The sequence below is a fragment of the Herpailurus yagouaroundi genome, unplaced genomic scaffold, assembly GCF_014898765.1.
Source record: "Herpailurus yagouaroundi ecotype Mexico unplaced genomic scaffold, PumYag 216, whole genome shotgun sequence".
Taxonomy (NCBI): Eukaryota; Metazoa; Chordata; class Mammalia; order Carnivora; family Felidae; genus Herpailurus; species Herpailurus yagouaroundi.
This window is the reverse complement of record NW_024412447.1, coordinates 4,520,287-4,534,895: the sequence shown is the minus strand read 5'-3', so window position 1 is coordinate 4,534,895 and position 14,609 is coordinate 4,520,287. Positions and strand designations below refer to the sequence as shown.

Genomic DNA, 14,609 nt, shown 5'->3' with positions numbered 1-14,609 from the left:
GCGGCCACGGCCCAACCCCCGCCCCTCGGGCCTAGCCGGCGGCGGGCCGCTCGCGAGGAGTCCGGGGGGGCGGGCTCCGACCCCCGGGGCGGGCAGAGGCCGGCGGCGCGGAGCAGGCGGGGCTGGGGAGGACACGCGCGGACTCCTCGGGAGGTGCCCGCCGCCGGCTAGGCCCGAGGGGCGGGGGTTGGGCCGTGGCCGCCCCCGGGGACACACCCATCCAGGAGGGGCTGTCACCGCCAGGGCCTCTGCGGGAGACCCGAGCCCGATAAGCCCCCTGGAGGGATGGAAGTGGCTTGGCCAGGCGCCCCGGGAGCTTGCTTAGTGACCTTGGGGGCCTCGTCTGGGTCCTCCCTCTCTGCAAATGGAGGCTCCGGTGGGCTGCTATGCCGTCTTCTACTGCTGGTCGTCCGGTAGGGGAACTCATCCCTGGGGTTGGATAGGGTCTGGGCCGCCCCATGTGGCGGCAGAGGTGGGAGAGGGGCTGGCCTTTGGTAGAGGACTAGGTGGGTAGGGAGAAGGGGAGGTGTGCAGAGGGATTAGGCCCCTAGCTGCACCTGTGCGGAGAGATCTTGGTACTTGGTTTGGTTCAACAAGTGTTGGCAGGTCTGGGGAGCTGGCCAGCATAGTGAAGAGCTGGCCTGGGGGAGCTGGGGGAGTAGCCCCATGGATACACCTGCACCAGGAGCAAATCCTGGAGAGTAGGGGAGCCATGGACATGGACACACAGTGAGGATCCTAGTAGTCAAGGAAGGAAGGCTTCTTGAAGGAGGCAAAAACCTGGAAGGCCTTGAATAACAGGAGTGTGGTCAGTAAGGCCACCTAGAGGGAAGGAAGGGGCCTAGATATATATGTACCCGCACGTTTCTTTCTTTCTGTGTAGGCTTCTTGGATTTGGGACTTTTGTGGAGAGTTCTAACAGTTTCCAAACTTTGCTGCTGCTTTCTGTTCTCATAGAGGGTGTTTTGTCATCCTCAGTTCTGAGTGTCGGCAGTGCTGTGTCCTAGGGTGCAGGGCCCCAAGGGAAGTAAGGGTCTGGAATGCCCTGGGGGCTTATGTTGATGAGGCTGCTTACCTGACCCTCTGTGGCTTCTGACCTGGGATCGGATGCCAGGAAGCGGGCAGAGTGAGTTTCAGTGGGCTGGCAGGCTGGGAAGAGGAGAGAGGAGAGCGTGTGGGTCTGGGGGAGTGTGCCCAGCACCTAGCTGCCTGGTGAGGCAGAAGGAACCTGGTGCCTGAGTGACTGAAGTCTGTTTTCCGGAATGATTCTGTTCTGGATTCTGTGTTGGGGTATGTGGGGTGTCTGTTTGTGCTAGGCTGTGATTCCATCTGCAGAATGACTGCTGACCTCCAGTGCTGCTGAGCCTTTCCCTTCTCTGGTCATCAGCAGGTGCATTTTGGAGGAAAAGGGACTTCAGGTGACAGCCTCTTTGAAGGCAGAGACTCCATAGTGCTTCTGGGATGGGTTCCATTTTGAAGGACCCCAAAGAGTGGTCAGTCTGTTGTGGAACGTGGCAGTGGGGCCAGAATACCGAGGGTTTTGTTTTTTGTTTTTGTTTTTAGTGAGCTCTGTGCGCAACGTAGGGCTTGCACTCACAACCCCGAGATCGAGAGTCGCATGCTCTACTGACTGAGCCAGCCAGGTGCCCCTGAGTTTTTAAAATCTCATGTTATCATGTTGATTACAGACTTTAGAGCCGTTTCCTTAATAAATATTTGAGTGCTCGCTCTGTGCCTGGCACGGGGTGGGGTGGGGGGAGTGTTCAGAGATGAGCAAGGGAACTTCGCCTTCCTGCAGTGGACTGTGTGCTTGGGGAGACAGGCACTGAGCAGACAGTTCTGTAAATATATAAAAGTGAGGCGCCGTGAGGGCAGAGTTCAGAGAACTGTGTGAAAGGGGACCCAGGAGGCTACTTCCAGAGGATCAGTGAAGAAGAGGGGAAGTGAGAGCCGGGGAAAGGGAATGGCATGTGCAAAGGTCCGGAGGTGGGACCAGCATGGGGCCACTGTATTCCAAAGCCTTGGGGTTTTCTTCTTTTGTGAGTGGGTCCTCGGGTACAGCAGACTGGCCTGTGGGAGTCTGCTCTGGATGGTGGCCAGGCAGAAGGCAGCTCTGCTGGGCTTGGTGTGGTGTCTGAGTTCAGTGTGGATTTGTAGCCCGAGGCCTGGGTGAGAAAAGCCCTCCTGTGGGCCTGAGGTGGGTGGTGGTTGGGAAACCTTTGCTGAGCACACTCTCAGTGCCCTGAGTCCCGGGGAGGGCTGTGCCCTCCTGGAAGTGGCTGGCGTTACCCACGGCACACGTTTCTACACCTGGGCACCCTCACGTGCCCAAAGAACCATGGAGACCAAGGAGGTTGGTTTGGGGGAGCGTCTGGAGGCTGGGGTGGCCTGTAGAGGCATAGCTCTTCACCTGTGACCTTGGATTCTGTGTCTGTGAATCTGCAATCTAGTCAGCTAGAGGGGAGTGTGAGGGGCAGGACAGAGGTGGCCTCTGGGTGCCCACACATCCCAGCCCCTGGACCCGAGCCTTGGTCTCTGGAAGGCTCTCATGGGTGCACCGAGGCACCTGCTCTGCCGAGAACCGGTGCGTGCTGCCTCGTTAGTAGAAAAGCGAGGGGTTGTGGAATGAGAGCTTGTCACTGAGCAGTTTCCCTGTGGATACCTGGTGTTCTGAGCCGCTCTCGTGACCCTGCATGTCTCCATGTGGGGCGCCCCTGTCCCGTTGGAGGGGTTCCGTGGCAGATGCTGTCCACTGCTGGAGCCCGACGAGCTGCGCTGGGCCCACCTGCCCCACGTGGCCCGATGTTGCAGGATCCTTCTGGCGGTCATGCCGTCATCCCAGGGTGCTGGGGTTGCTGTGTTTGCAGGGGGCTCAGATCACTTCGGGAGTGGCCCACTTTAGGTCTGAAACGCTGACAGGGCTGGGGGGTAGGCTCCTCAAGTTTTCACTCAAGAAGGAGCCCCAGAAACCGACCTGTCAAAACTGTGACTCTGTCCTGCCCTTGGATCTCCACAGGCTGGTGGAGGGTGTGCACCTGGGAGGGAGGCGCGCCCCCCCCCACCCCCCCCCCCCGAGCCCTCGCGTCTGGGCCGTGCCACCGCGTGGCTCTGTCTCCGGAGCACCTGGGCTGAGGCAGCTGTGACACTGGTGTGAGTGGCACCCTGGAAGCCACTGGGCCTTTGACAGTTCCCTCCTGGGATTCTCTGATCCTTAAACTTGAAGAGCCATTAAAGGGCATTTTAGGTTGTATCTGCTGGTCCGGCGATGAAGCAAGTCTCCACGAGCTGCTGAACTTTTCCCGAATGCCCTGGATGGAGTGAGGGGCCAGGGAGACGCAGGGGGCAGCGCAGACCCACGACGTCTTGTGTCGCTGCCTCTGGCAAATAGGAGCCCGACCAGCCTGCCTTCCAGGCGGTGGCGAATGAGCCCGCCTGTCTTACCTGTCACCCCTGCCCGAGCCCGGGCCTTTCCTCCCGCACCCCTGCTGGCACAGTGTCGGTGTGCAGAGGTGGGTCCCCCGGATGGAGGTGGGCTGTTGCTCACAGGCCGCACTCGCCCCTTGCAGCCAGATGTGGGCCACCCTCGGCCATGTGGCCTGGACCCCCTGCTTCTCACAGGCCCTGAGGATGAAGACCTAGGCTAAATCCCTGATTTACTCCTAGATGGCACAGCAGTTCGTGCCCTGCACAGAATTTCTGGCAAGAAGGAGCTGAGGCTGCATAATGGGGTCACAGAGAGGGGCTCTGTGGTTAGTCTTTCTGGGCACAGAGTGTCCCAGTTGTGCCTCATGAGAGCACAGGAAGAGCCTCGGTCCTTCCTCCTTTGGTGTGTCACTATCTAGTGGGGGAGATAAGTCCTGCCTCCCGGGGGACAGAGGGAGGCCCGAGGAGCAGCGCGTGGGAGCGAGCGGGGGGTGGGGGCGGCTCATCCCCGCTGCCCGTCTGTGTTTCAGGCCGAGCTGAGGCTTTCCTCCGGAGAAGATGGCAGCTCTTCGTACGACCCCGGACTCACCAGCCACGCAGCTGGCGAAGGCGGAGGATGGGTTGGGATGTGGTCCTGCTCAGGAGGAAGAAGAGGAAGAAGAAAAGGGGGAAGAGGTGGAGCTGGAGGAGGAGGAGGAGGAGCTCCTAGCAGAGGATGGGGAGGACCAGGCGGTGGTGGAGGAGGAAGAGGAGGAGGGGGGGCAGGCAGGGCACGTGGAGCAGGTGGAGGTGGAGGTGGAGGCGGACGAGGACGAGGACGAGGTGGTGGCAGAGGAGCAGAGTCCCACGTTGGGGACCCAGGGACGCCTTCACCGTGCCGGTGATGCCAAGTCCCCAGTTCTTCAGGAAAAGGGTAAGAAAAAGGAGCTGGCTTTGGGGGGAGGAGGTGAGGGAGCTTGGGAGGGCAGATCGGGAGAGCTCTTTGGCCCGATAGGGTGGAGCTGGAGCGTCAGGACCCAGGCTTTGGAACGGAGGAGTGGGGGCTCCTGACCTACTTGCTGTCTGGGCAGGGGTGGCCATGAGGCCTGTTGGCGAGGGCAGGTCCCTAAGAGATCCTCCCCTCAGCCTTGCAGGCCAGCCAGGCTCCAGCCACACCTAGGGATGAGGACCTGGATGAGGATGAGGAGGATGAGGACGAGGAGGACGAGGAAGATGATGACGATTCCCTGACAGCTGGGTCTCAGGTGAGCCGCTTTCTCACTTGGAGCTCAGTTAACCAGGCAGGCTTTCCTGAGGGGGAAGCCTGGCACCTGCTGTCCTGGAGAGCCCTGTTGGCAAGGCAGGGGCGCCGTGGTCATCAGGGCGAGCTCAGGCTGTGAGCAGGGACGGGGCAGCAGGACGTGGCTGGGGGTCTCTACCCGCAAAGCCATGGGATATGGTTCCACTTCCCGGGGGCCCGAGACTTCCCAGGCCATTGGGATGTCCTGAGTGTGTTGACTGCCACTTACTCAGCTGCTCTGTGCGTAGTTATTTCAGGGGACTGGCTCTGTCCCAGGATCGGGCTGTGGTCCCTCACCTGGAGTGCCGCTCGCCTGGCCGGGCTCTGGCTTCCTGCCGAGCCCAGGCAGATTAGTCGATGCCACATACTCACCCAGGCGTGGGCCCTCTCATTGCTGATGCGACTACTGGCTTAGGTTGGACGATGACATAGGAGGGGAGGATACCACCTCTTAGCACGGCCGTGGACTTGAGCTGCATTGTCTCCTGGCCTCAGTGTGAGAGTCTTGGCTCTGCTCCACACAAGCTGAGTGCTCACCCCATCTGAGCCTGGGTTCCTCACCTCTGAATGGACGTGGGGTCCTTGCCTTCCAGGGTGCAGCCAGGCTCAGAAGCCCTCGGTGCCACTGGGGCTTTGGGCTGTTGGGCTGTGTCCCCGTGAGCTCCATGTTGCAGGTCCACGGGCAGTTCTTCCTGAAGTAATTTTCTGTCGCTCTCTTTCTAGGGGCTCCCCTGCCTCTCTCCTAGGGCAGCTTAAGGCAGTGGCCAGGGCTCTTTGTTTTCCAGGGGCTGGTCACCTTTGAAGACGTGGCTGTGTATTTCTCGCTGGAGGAGTGGGAGAGGCTGGACGCAGGCGAGCGGGACCTTTACAAGGATGTCATGCAGGAGAACTATGGGATCCTGGTGTCCTTGGGTAAGCAGGGGGCCTTCCGTCCCCAAGAGGCATTCCTACGTGATGACTGCCAGCAGCTTAGCTGTTTGAGAGAGTGGCTTCTGAAACCCCAGGGTCTAGGAGAAGGGGGTCCTGGATCCAGCCCACCTCTTGGGGGTCCTTAGGGACCACTCTGGCTTCTGGGTGGGGCTGTGTTCTGGGGTCTTCACTGTGGTCCAGCAGTGCCGTGAGCCAGGTGGATGTGTTCTGGGAGCCACCGGTCCAGCTGTGGTCTCTGTTCTGTATACTCCCCAGGGGCCTCCAGGGGGGAGGAGTCAGGTGATAGAGGAGAGGGGTGAGGAAGGTGTGGGGGGGGGCCCTGCAGAAGAGCTGGGGGGTATCAAGGCAAAGTTCTAGAGAAGTGAAGGTGGGCTTTCCCAGAGTGGAGGCTGGGAGGCAGGAGAGCTGGTCCTGGGAAGGAGGGAGAAGAGCAGCGAGAGAGTGAGGAGGGCTTGGGGTGTTGGGATGGCACCACGTGGGGTGCGGGCGGGCCTGGCCAGAGCGGCCCTGCAGCTGCTGGCTGTCCTTCTCCTGGCCAGGATACCCAATCCCCAAGCCGGATCTGATCTTCCGGCTGGAACAAGGGGAGGAGCCCTGGGTCCCAGATAGCCCCCGTCCTGAGGAAGGAGACATTGTCACTGGCGTCTACACAGGTGAGTATGAGATGGACTCTCGTGCGGTTTCTGCCTCTGTAGCTCCTCAGAGCCCTGCCGACTTTGGCCTTCACCTTAGCTCTCTGCTGCAGCCCTGGTGCTGGCGGTCTGGGCCGTGGACGGGCGCATGGAGACAGGGAGGCCGTCGTGCGCCAGTCTCTGCCTTTGTGGGTTGGCTTCTCTTGATTCCAGCCTGTGGTCGTCCAAGGCTGGGGAGTCCTTACAGAACCTCGAGCTTCCTCTTAGGAGCCCTTCACACTGTCCCTGTCCCTGCCTTGGAGCGTCTCTTTGGGTTTTGGAGTCGTTTTGGTAAGCGAGGGCCAGTTGTTAAGTCTTTGGCGCAGAGGGACGGGAGTGGGCACGCTCGGTCCTGGCCGTGCCAGAGCCCTTCTGGGTCCCAGACTGGAGCCGGCTCTTTGCCTTCTGCACCCACTTGGCCATCTCTGAACGAAGGGTCTGGGGGGCCGGCCACAGGCCTGGGCGGGCAGCCGCGCACCTTCCCGGGAGGAGGTTTGGGAGGGATGCGTACGGAAAGTGTTCAGGGTGGCAAATTTCTCCGGGGACTGAGGCGACTCTGGCTCTGTTCCTCTAACCCCCTGAGCTTTGCTTGCTTTACTCACACGGGGAATAAAGAAATTCGAACCGAATCCATAATTTCCAGGCTGAGGGCGCGGGACTGTCGGTTCTGTGGGGGTGCTTCAGGAGGTGTGTGTTAGGCTCGGTGTTTCAGGGCTCCCTGGGGGCCCTTGCATGGCAGGTGTACCAGCCTTGGGTTGGAGTGATGTCACCTTAGTGAGGGGCGCTGGATGGCTCACGCCGGTCACGTGCCTGGATAGACTCAGAGCCTCTCCTACACGTGTTTTCAAATAAAAACAGAGAAACACAGACAATGCTACGCCTACACGTGTACTCTTCAAAGCATTTTCCCGTTTACTTTGTATCCTCACGGCACCCCCGTGACATGGCAGGGCAGAGGAGAGCGGCCTCCCTTGCAGATGAGGAAATCGGCTTCTAAAGTGGTGGTTAAGAGCCCGGGCCCTGCTGTCCATGGTGTTGCAGAATGGCCTTCCTGCCCCAGCTGTCCACCCTCTCCGGGACCCTGTCTGGGAGCCATTCCTGGGCTGCAGACTGGGGAGGGCTTTAGTTGGTGAGACCGTGGCAGCTGCTTACAGGATGAGGCTTGGATGTGGGTGATGTTTCTCAGTGGGCCTTAGTGGGGGGTCGGCCCTATTCAGAATAGTCACCTGCAATTAAAGGGGCCACAGACCTCCGTCGGCCTGTCTCTTATCATGTGGTCTAGATGTGGCCCCATTGTCTACGCTTCTTGGAGGGTCCTGGGGTGCAGACTTTCGCAGGTTTCAGCCTGGGTGGTCCCCACAATGTGACCTGTGACCCTGGGTGAGTTTGGCAGCTCCCTGAGGAGGACGGCTAGCCAGGCCACCGCCCCTCTGTCCTCCCCAGTGGCTGGTTGTTGTGCCAGGTAGGGCCGGTGAGCCCAGAGTGCTCCCCTATCCCACCCCTCCTGTCTGGGGAGCCTGAGGTAGGGGCAGGACCGGGCATAGTCTTAGACGTGGCCTTGTGCCCGGGAGGGGATACAGTAGCCAGGGCTGGGGTCAGCTTGGGTGCACTAAATCCACCTAAGGTCCTTCTTAACTAGAACTGTAGTCCGTTTGCTAGACGGCCTCCTTCCCTTTTCTCCCTGTACTCATTTCTGAGCACTTGAGTCAGTTGAGAATTGAGGATTGCTGGGTCTGGGCGGGACAGATGCCGACTGTTCTGAACCCAGCAGAGTTTCTGGATTTCTAGATTGGAGTCTGGCAAAACACAAGTGTATTCCTCTCTTGTGCTGCTTGAAAAATTGGGCCAAGAGGTCTGGCACATTGTCCGCCTCCCCCGACTCAGGCACCCCGTGACCTGTCCAGTGCTGACTTGGCGCGTCCTGCTCTGGCTCCCCACCCCGTGGCCACCACCTCCAGCTCCCGGGTGCTGGCTGTCCTCGCCTCTTCTGACCCCACCCCTTTCCTGCACCTGTCTCCTCACCTGGTTTAGATAGCAGCACCTCTCCCTCCTTTGTGATTGCCCTGTGTAGTCGCCTGCCAGACCCCTGCCCCTGGCAGCAGCCCGTTCCCTGCCCACACGTGCACTGGAGCAGGGACCGTGGCTGGAATACGGCATACCTGTGGGCTGACCACAGGCCTCCTGAGGACGCCGCCACCACCTTGGCCTGCTGGGCTGGCCTTGTGTCCTTGCTAGGCTGGCTTCTCTGCTCTCTGAGATACGGACCCTCTTGGCCTCAGGACTCCACGTGCCTCGATTTCTCAGCTGCTTTCCCGGCTGCTTCTCCGCCTGCCCTCGCTTGTTTACGAGACCAGGACGGTCCCGCGTCCTCTTCTGTCCTCTCTAGGTGACTGGTGACTGGGACCAGAGCCTCCGGTACCATTTCTATCTCTGCTGCCCATCCTCAGCTGCTTTCTCCAGCCCTGACCTGGTCTGCTTGACATCTCCACTCAGTTATCTGATGGGCGTCCCGCAGTGAATCCCCCCAGCCCCCAGCGTGAGGTGGCCCCGCTTGTCCCCCGCAGGCCTCCCTTGCAGCGTCCTGGGCACCTGAGTGGGCCTGGCTGCCTGCCTGAGTGGTCCTTGTCCCTCTGCCTTCGTTGCACTACCCCATCCCACGCTTCTATGAGGCCATCAGGCACAGGTGTTCCTGAGCTGGCCGTCTGCCTTACTCTCTGGAAGTTTCCCCATGCGCTTGGAATAGCATCTGGGCTCTCTGCTGTGGCCTTGAGACCTGCCGCCCTGCCAGACTCACTTCACACACCCTTGGGTCTTCAGGCTCAGCTCCACAGCCAGCCTTTCTCTTCAGGCTCTCACCTGCCTCAGGGCCTTTGTGCCTACTGTTTCCCCTGCCCAGAGTGCCCTTTGTGTGGCTGGCTCAGCTCTTAGGTCCCTACTAAGTCGCGTGTTCTCTGACCACGTAGACTTCAGGAGCACTCCTTCCTGCCTTCCTCCAGGATGTTTCCTGCACGTACAGCAGACAGTGCTGTCTGAAACGGTCCTGGCTGGATGTTTGCTTCCTCATTTCCTGCCTGCTGCCTCCGGCAGACTCCATAAGAGCTGGCACTGTGTATTGTCCACCCCTGTGCTGTCTCCACGGTACCTGGCGCGGGCCTGGCACCCAGTGGGGCTGGCTGCTGGTCCTGCCCCTCACGTGAAAGTGAAGGACAGACGAGGAGTACAGAATGCAGGGTTAAACCTGCCTGAAGATGATGCAGGAGAGGATAGAGAGAAAATTTAAAGGCAGTAAGAGGTAAAACACTAAGGTGGGCGAATCCCATGGTGGGTGAGCGCGGGGAGTGGTTCTGGAGAGGAGGAACTCAGAGCGGCTGTGGAGCGGAGGTACAGGCTGGGCGCCAGCCTGCAGGTGGTGTCTACCTCACACAGCCCGTGAGCGCCTGTCTGTCCTTGGGAGAACTGGGGTGGGGGGGTGTCAGACCTCAGCACGGGCTTTCCCTTTGTCACACCCCCGAGGGGACCTGGGATATCACTGAATCCCCCTTTGTGGTCTGAGCCAGGGAGAAGGCACGGAGGTGCTGTCTTGCCTCAGACCCCGGGGTTCAGTGTCGGCAGAAGGGGAAGGAGCCAGGAAACATTCCAAGTGAGGAGGGGCCCGGCCTCGAGCTCTTGCTGATAACTGGTCCTTGGTATTACAGTTCATGGTACAAATGAGGAGGCTGAGGCCAGCAATGGGGGGCGGGCTCTGCCCTCACGGGAGGACAGTTCGAAGCACAGAAACCTGGTCCTGTCGGGAGCTGTCGCACTGGAGTCCAGCCCTGATTACCAAATCCCTGCTCAATGGGGAGGAAAGGCAGCTGGCCGGCAGCCCTGGAGGAAGGAGCCATACGCAGCTTTGAGCACACCAGCCCCTGTCCGTGTCCTCCTTTGGTAACTGTCCCCAGGTGGGGGCCTCTCCCCAAGGCCACCTCGAGGCTCCGGGTCTGGAGGAAGAGGCAGGAGCAGGTGTGGACTTTACTTAGGGGTTGCAGCAGAGAGGTGTTTAGTCAGAGCAGACCCACAGTTGACTCACTGTTGGGCCTGAGGGCAGGCCTCTGGGTCCCTGGACACGGGCAGAGGCTGCCTGAGGGTGGGAGTCCTAGTAAACGGTGGCACCGTTCTCCGGGCGTTGTGTGTCGGTCATGCGGAGCAACTCAGGGGTACAGGTGCACCAGGTGTGTGGCCCAGGGGCCCTCCCCTTCCCCAAGGCCCTCCGATGAGCGCCTGGGTAGGGCACTTACTAGAAGTACCTCAGGGGCTGTGCTGAGGCTGCCACTGGTCAGCCCCTGGGATTGTCACTGGGCCTCTGAGGGCTGGTTCCAGCCTAGCTAATCACCCAGGGTCACACTCCTTAGGAGCAATGTCTCTGGGGATGGAACACCGGCTCCCACTCAGGGTCCTCCCCTCTACCCTCTCCTTGTGGATTCTGGAAGAAGCAACTGTGTTTGACCCCATAGGCCACTGTTGCAAAATGTCCCATCACCCTCTTTGTCAGAGCAAAACCTCTCTGTCCTGGCTCTTGTGTCACAAGTAGACCTGGTAAGTGCTCACTTGGATCCCAGGTTCCCCCCTGGAAACCCTGTCCCCATTGCAGCCCGGAGTGACCCTTACATGGGACACCCCCACTCCAGGGCCCAACCTCCAGACCTTGGCCCACTTTGGTGACAGGAGGCAAGGGAACAGAGCCCAGCCTAGGGCAGGCTGCTCTTCCTCTGCTCTTTGTCCTGTGGCCCCGTGCCTTCCAGAGGTCCTGTCTTGCGGTGCAGCCAGCTCTGACTGCTAGGGACGTGGCTGCCCTTACCATCCTTCCCTTGGTGTTAGTGGTGCTCTCCATGACCTGGCTGTGTGTTAAGTGTCGTCTTGTTCTCGGATAAATGGCTGTGCTCGTTCCAGGGCTAGTGACCCGGTCCCCCAGGTCCCTCTTATGATCACTCTCTCTGTAGAGCCTTGTTCAGAGGCTCGAGGTAGGGGCAGGGCAGGGGTTCACCCCCCGCCCCGGGGTGCATGGGGGAAACTTTCTGCTGCTCCTGGACCCCAAGGAGGAGGTGTGGTGGGTGAGTCACTGGGACCTGGCCCACCCCTTCCAGTACTGAGCGGCTGAGGTCGCCTGTTGGTGAGCCCTCATTTGGCCTGAGTGGCTGTTTTGGAGCCAGCAAGTGCTGCCCCTAGGCTAGGTCCTGGGGTGCACAGTCACCCCACTAAGACATTGCACTTGTTCCTCAGCTTGAATTCCCCCTGCCTTAGGGAGTCTCATTCAAACTACTCACGACCCTCACCAGAGTCTTGAGTTAAAATTCGTTTTGAGACTCACGGAAAGAATTCCAGTGGATCTATCCGCTCAACTGCCTGACCCTCCCACCGACAATCCCATCTCGTGAGGGCACTGCAGTCTCGGCAGTGAGGAGCATGCCCCCTGTGCTGTTGAGGTCGCTGCCACTCCACAGCACCCACTCATGCCCTGGGTGGCACCTGCAGGCAAACTGAGCTTAGTTCAGGGAACTTCTGTCTCTTGCTTAAAGCTTATTTTTACTACAACAGTATATTATTAACTGTAGAAAATTTAAAGGATTGCAATTATGAAAAAATAAAATAACCCATCTCTGTATCCCTTTACATGATGTGTGGTTTTTTTTCACAGCTGAAATCATGCCTGTGTCTGGCTTTATTTCACTCTGCCCTGTGCTGGGTTTGCCCATGTGACCATATCACCATACGTGTAGAGTGCCGTACAGAAATACAGGACGAGGGCTGAGCCGGGGGTGGGCAGCCCTGCTGGGCCCGGACCTTCCCTTGGGGGCAGGACTCAGCAATCAGACTCATCCAGCCAGGTGATGTCTGGCACTGGCCACAGTTTTGGTGGCGGACCCAGGTGGGGTAGAAGGGATTCCCACCCTCGGAGCCCGAGCCTTCCAGACGTTAGGGTTCTGAAGTGGGCTACAGCAATGGTGTGCGCCCACTGTGGACACACGTGGGGCAAAGTATTCACGAGAAAGTAGGCACACAGGTACTTTGGAACACCTGGGGCCACCGTGGGTCAGGCTTTTCCCTTCTGTTCCTTGGGATTCAGTGCCTGCTCCGTAAATAGTAGTTCCCTCCTGGGTGTATCATAATGGCAGGTATATCAGGACTCCATTATATAAAGTAGAACACCCTGCAGGCCCGAGTCCATATCCATGACCTGCACTGAAGGGAGAGGTCGGGGTGCGGTTTGCTGGGGGAGGTACAGAACTGCAGGACCTTGGAGAGGGGGCTGTCTTTGGCCTCCTGTGATAAGGTGCTTGCAGTCCCCCCAGTCTTAGCCACCTGGGGACTGTTTCCCAGATGCACACTCAGAAAAAGCCCAGCTTTGGCGTGGCTTAGCAGGGGAGCGTGGGCTATACCTGAATAGTTGCTGGTGGCTGTTAGGATGAGTGCAGAGAGCTGGGGCTCAGTGGCCCCTCTGGGTCCCCTCCACTTAAGGTAGCTTTTCTGGTTCTGCTCTTGAGTATGGGAGGGAGACCCATGGCTGCTGGCCAGCCTGAGGCTGGGAAGAATTCAGAGGTGAAGGGCTGCCCAGCAAAGCTTAGGTGCTTAGGAGGGCAGGTCCTCAGCGGCAGGGGCCCGGGGCTGTGCTGGCACCACAGTTTTGCTGGCCTTGGGCCAAGCAGGGGTGGGGGGTGGAATTCTCTGGAACACAAGGGGCTTTGAGGAAAACAGCTTGGGGATCTTTTTCTGAGCACAGGACCCCTGCCCCCTGTAATATTCTCACAGGAGCCTGCAGGCAAGGTCACCAACTTTGTAGAGCATCCCTGTTCCTCAGCAGGTGGCATTAATTAGTTGATGCCGTTTGAGAACAGTCCAAGAAGTGAAGGAATCTCGGCCTCCCTAGGAGGGACACCCACGGGGGAGGCGGTGGCTTCACTGAAACGGAGGTGCCCTGTCCCAGACAGGGGACGGTCCCGCCCAAGCTGCGATTTCTCAGGGGGAGGAGCCTGCAAGGAGCTGCCTCTCACCTCTTTCTTCTGGCCTGCCTTTGTCACCTTCAGGGGCCTGGTTCTGGACCGACGATATAGAGGACCACGAGGAGGAGGAGGACGAGGACTTCCTGGCGGAGGTGGCCGAGGAGGAGAACGAGCCCCCGGGGCTCTGGTCAGCAGCTTATGGCGTGGGGGACGTGCCTGGGACATGGGGCCCCGATGACTCGGATTCGGCGCAGACTCCGGAGGGTTGGGGTCTCGACCCCGGGGGCCTCGGGGTTCTGGCCGAGGGGTCCGAGGCGAAGCCTTTCCTGCCGGGCCGGGAGCCTGGCGCGAACCTGCTGGCACCCTGGGCGTTCCCTGCCACCGTGGCTCCTCCGGCAGGGCGGCCCGAGACCACGTGCGACGTGTGCGGCAAAGTGTTCCCGCACCGGTCCCGGCTGGCCAAGCACCAGCGCTACCACGCGGCCGTCAAGCCCTTCGGCTGCGACGAGTGCGGCAAGGGCTTCGTGTACCGCTCGCACCTGGCCATCCACCAGCGCACGCACACCGGAGAGAAGCCCTTCCCGTGCCCGGACTGCGGCAAGCGCTTCGTCTACAAGTCGCACCTGGTCACGCACCGGCGCATCCACACGGGCGAGCGGCCCTACCGCTGCGCCTTCTGCGGTGCGGGCTTCGGGCGCCGCTCCTACCTGGTCACGCACCAGCGCACGCACACCGGAGAGCGGCCCTACCCGTGTCCGCACTGCGGCCGCAGCTTCAGCCAGAGCTCGGCGCTTGCGCGGCACCAGGCGGTGCACACGGCCGACCGGCCGCACTGCTGCCCCGACTGCGGCCAGGCCTTCCGCCTGCGCGCCGACTTCCAGCGCCACCGGCGCGGCGGCGGTTGCACGGAGCCCGGCGGCGAAGGCCCTCGGCGGGAGGCCTGCGACGCGGTCCCTGCGGCGGGGCCCGAGGAGGCCGAGGCCGGGCCTGAGGGGCCGGAGGAGGCCGAGGCCGGCGAAGCGGACGGAGAGGCCGAGGTGGAGGCGAGAGAGGAGGCGGCGGCGGTGGGGCCCACCCCCGGGAGCAAGGAGGACCCCGAGCCGGACAGGCGGTTCCTCGAGGTGGGCAACGGCCTGGGGGAGGGCGAAGGCCCTTCCTCGCACCCCCTCGGCTTCCACTTTCCCGTGCACCCTAAGTCCTGGCTCCACCCGGACGGCTTCCCGATCCTGGGCCTCCCGGACTTCGGGGACCGGCTGCCGGCCGACGGGCGCCCCCTGCCGGGACCCCTGGGGGGCCGGCTCGCCCTGGTGGAGGGCGCGGGGCTGGCCT

At 60.7% G+C, this 14,609-nt stretch overlaps 2 protein-coding genes across 2 annotated transcripts in view; one reads left to right on the top strand and one right to left on the bottom strand.

Moving 5' to 3' along the window:
- LOC121017432 (classical arabinogalactan protein 9-like) overlaps nucleotides 1-2,695 on the bottom strand; it is a 6,013-nt gene extending 3,318 nt beyond the window's left edge. Inside the window, exons 1-3 of the mRNA XM_040455639.1 lie at nucleotides 2,663-2,695; nucleotides 1,076-1,149; nucleotides 558-676 (exon numbers count right to left, since the gene is read on the bottom strand). Of these exons, the coding sequence (XP_040311573.1) occupies nucleotides 558-676; nucleotides 1,076-1,149; nucleotides 2,663-2,695 (226 nt within the window). The remainder of the gene's footprint in view (nucleotides 1-557; nucleotides 677-1,075; nucleotides 1,150-2,662) is intronic.
- A 350-nt stretch (nucleotides 2,696-3,045) lies between these two features.
- ZNF316 (zinc finger protein 316) overlaps nucleotides 3,046-14,609 on the top strand; it is a 15,775-nt gene continuing 4,211 nt past the window's right edge. Inside the window, 6 exon segments of the mRNA XM_040455638.1 lie at nucleotides 3,046-3,509; nucleotides 3,954-4,336; nucleotides 4,549-4,667; nucleotides 5,488-5,614; nucleotides 6,172-6,285; nucleotides 13,365-14,605. Coding sequence (XP_040311572.1) covers nucleotides 3,982-4,336; nucleotides 4,549-4,667; nucleotides 5,488-5,614; nucleotides 6,172-6,285; nucleotides 13,365-14,605 — 1,956 coding nt within the window. The 5' untranslated portion in view covers nucleotides 3,046-3,509; nucleotides 3,954-3,981.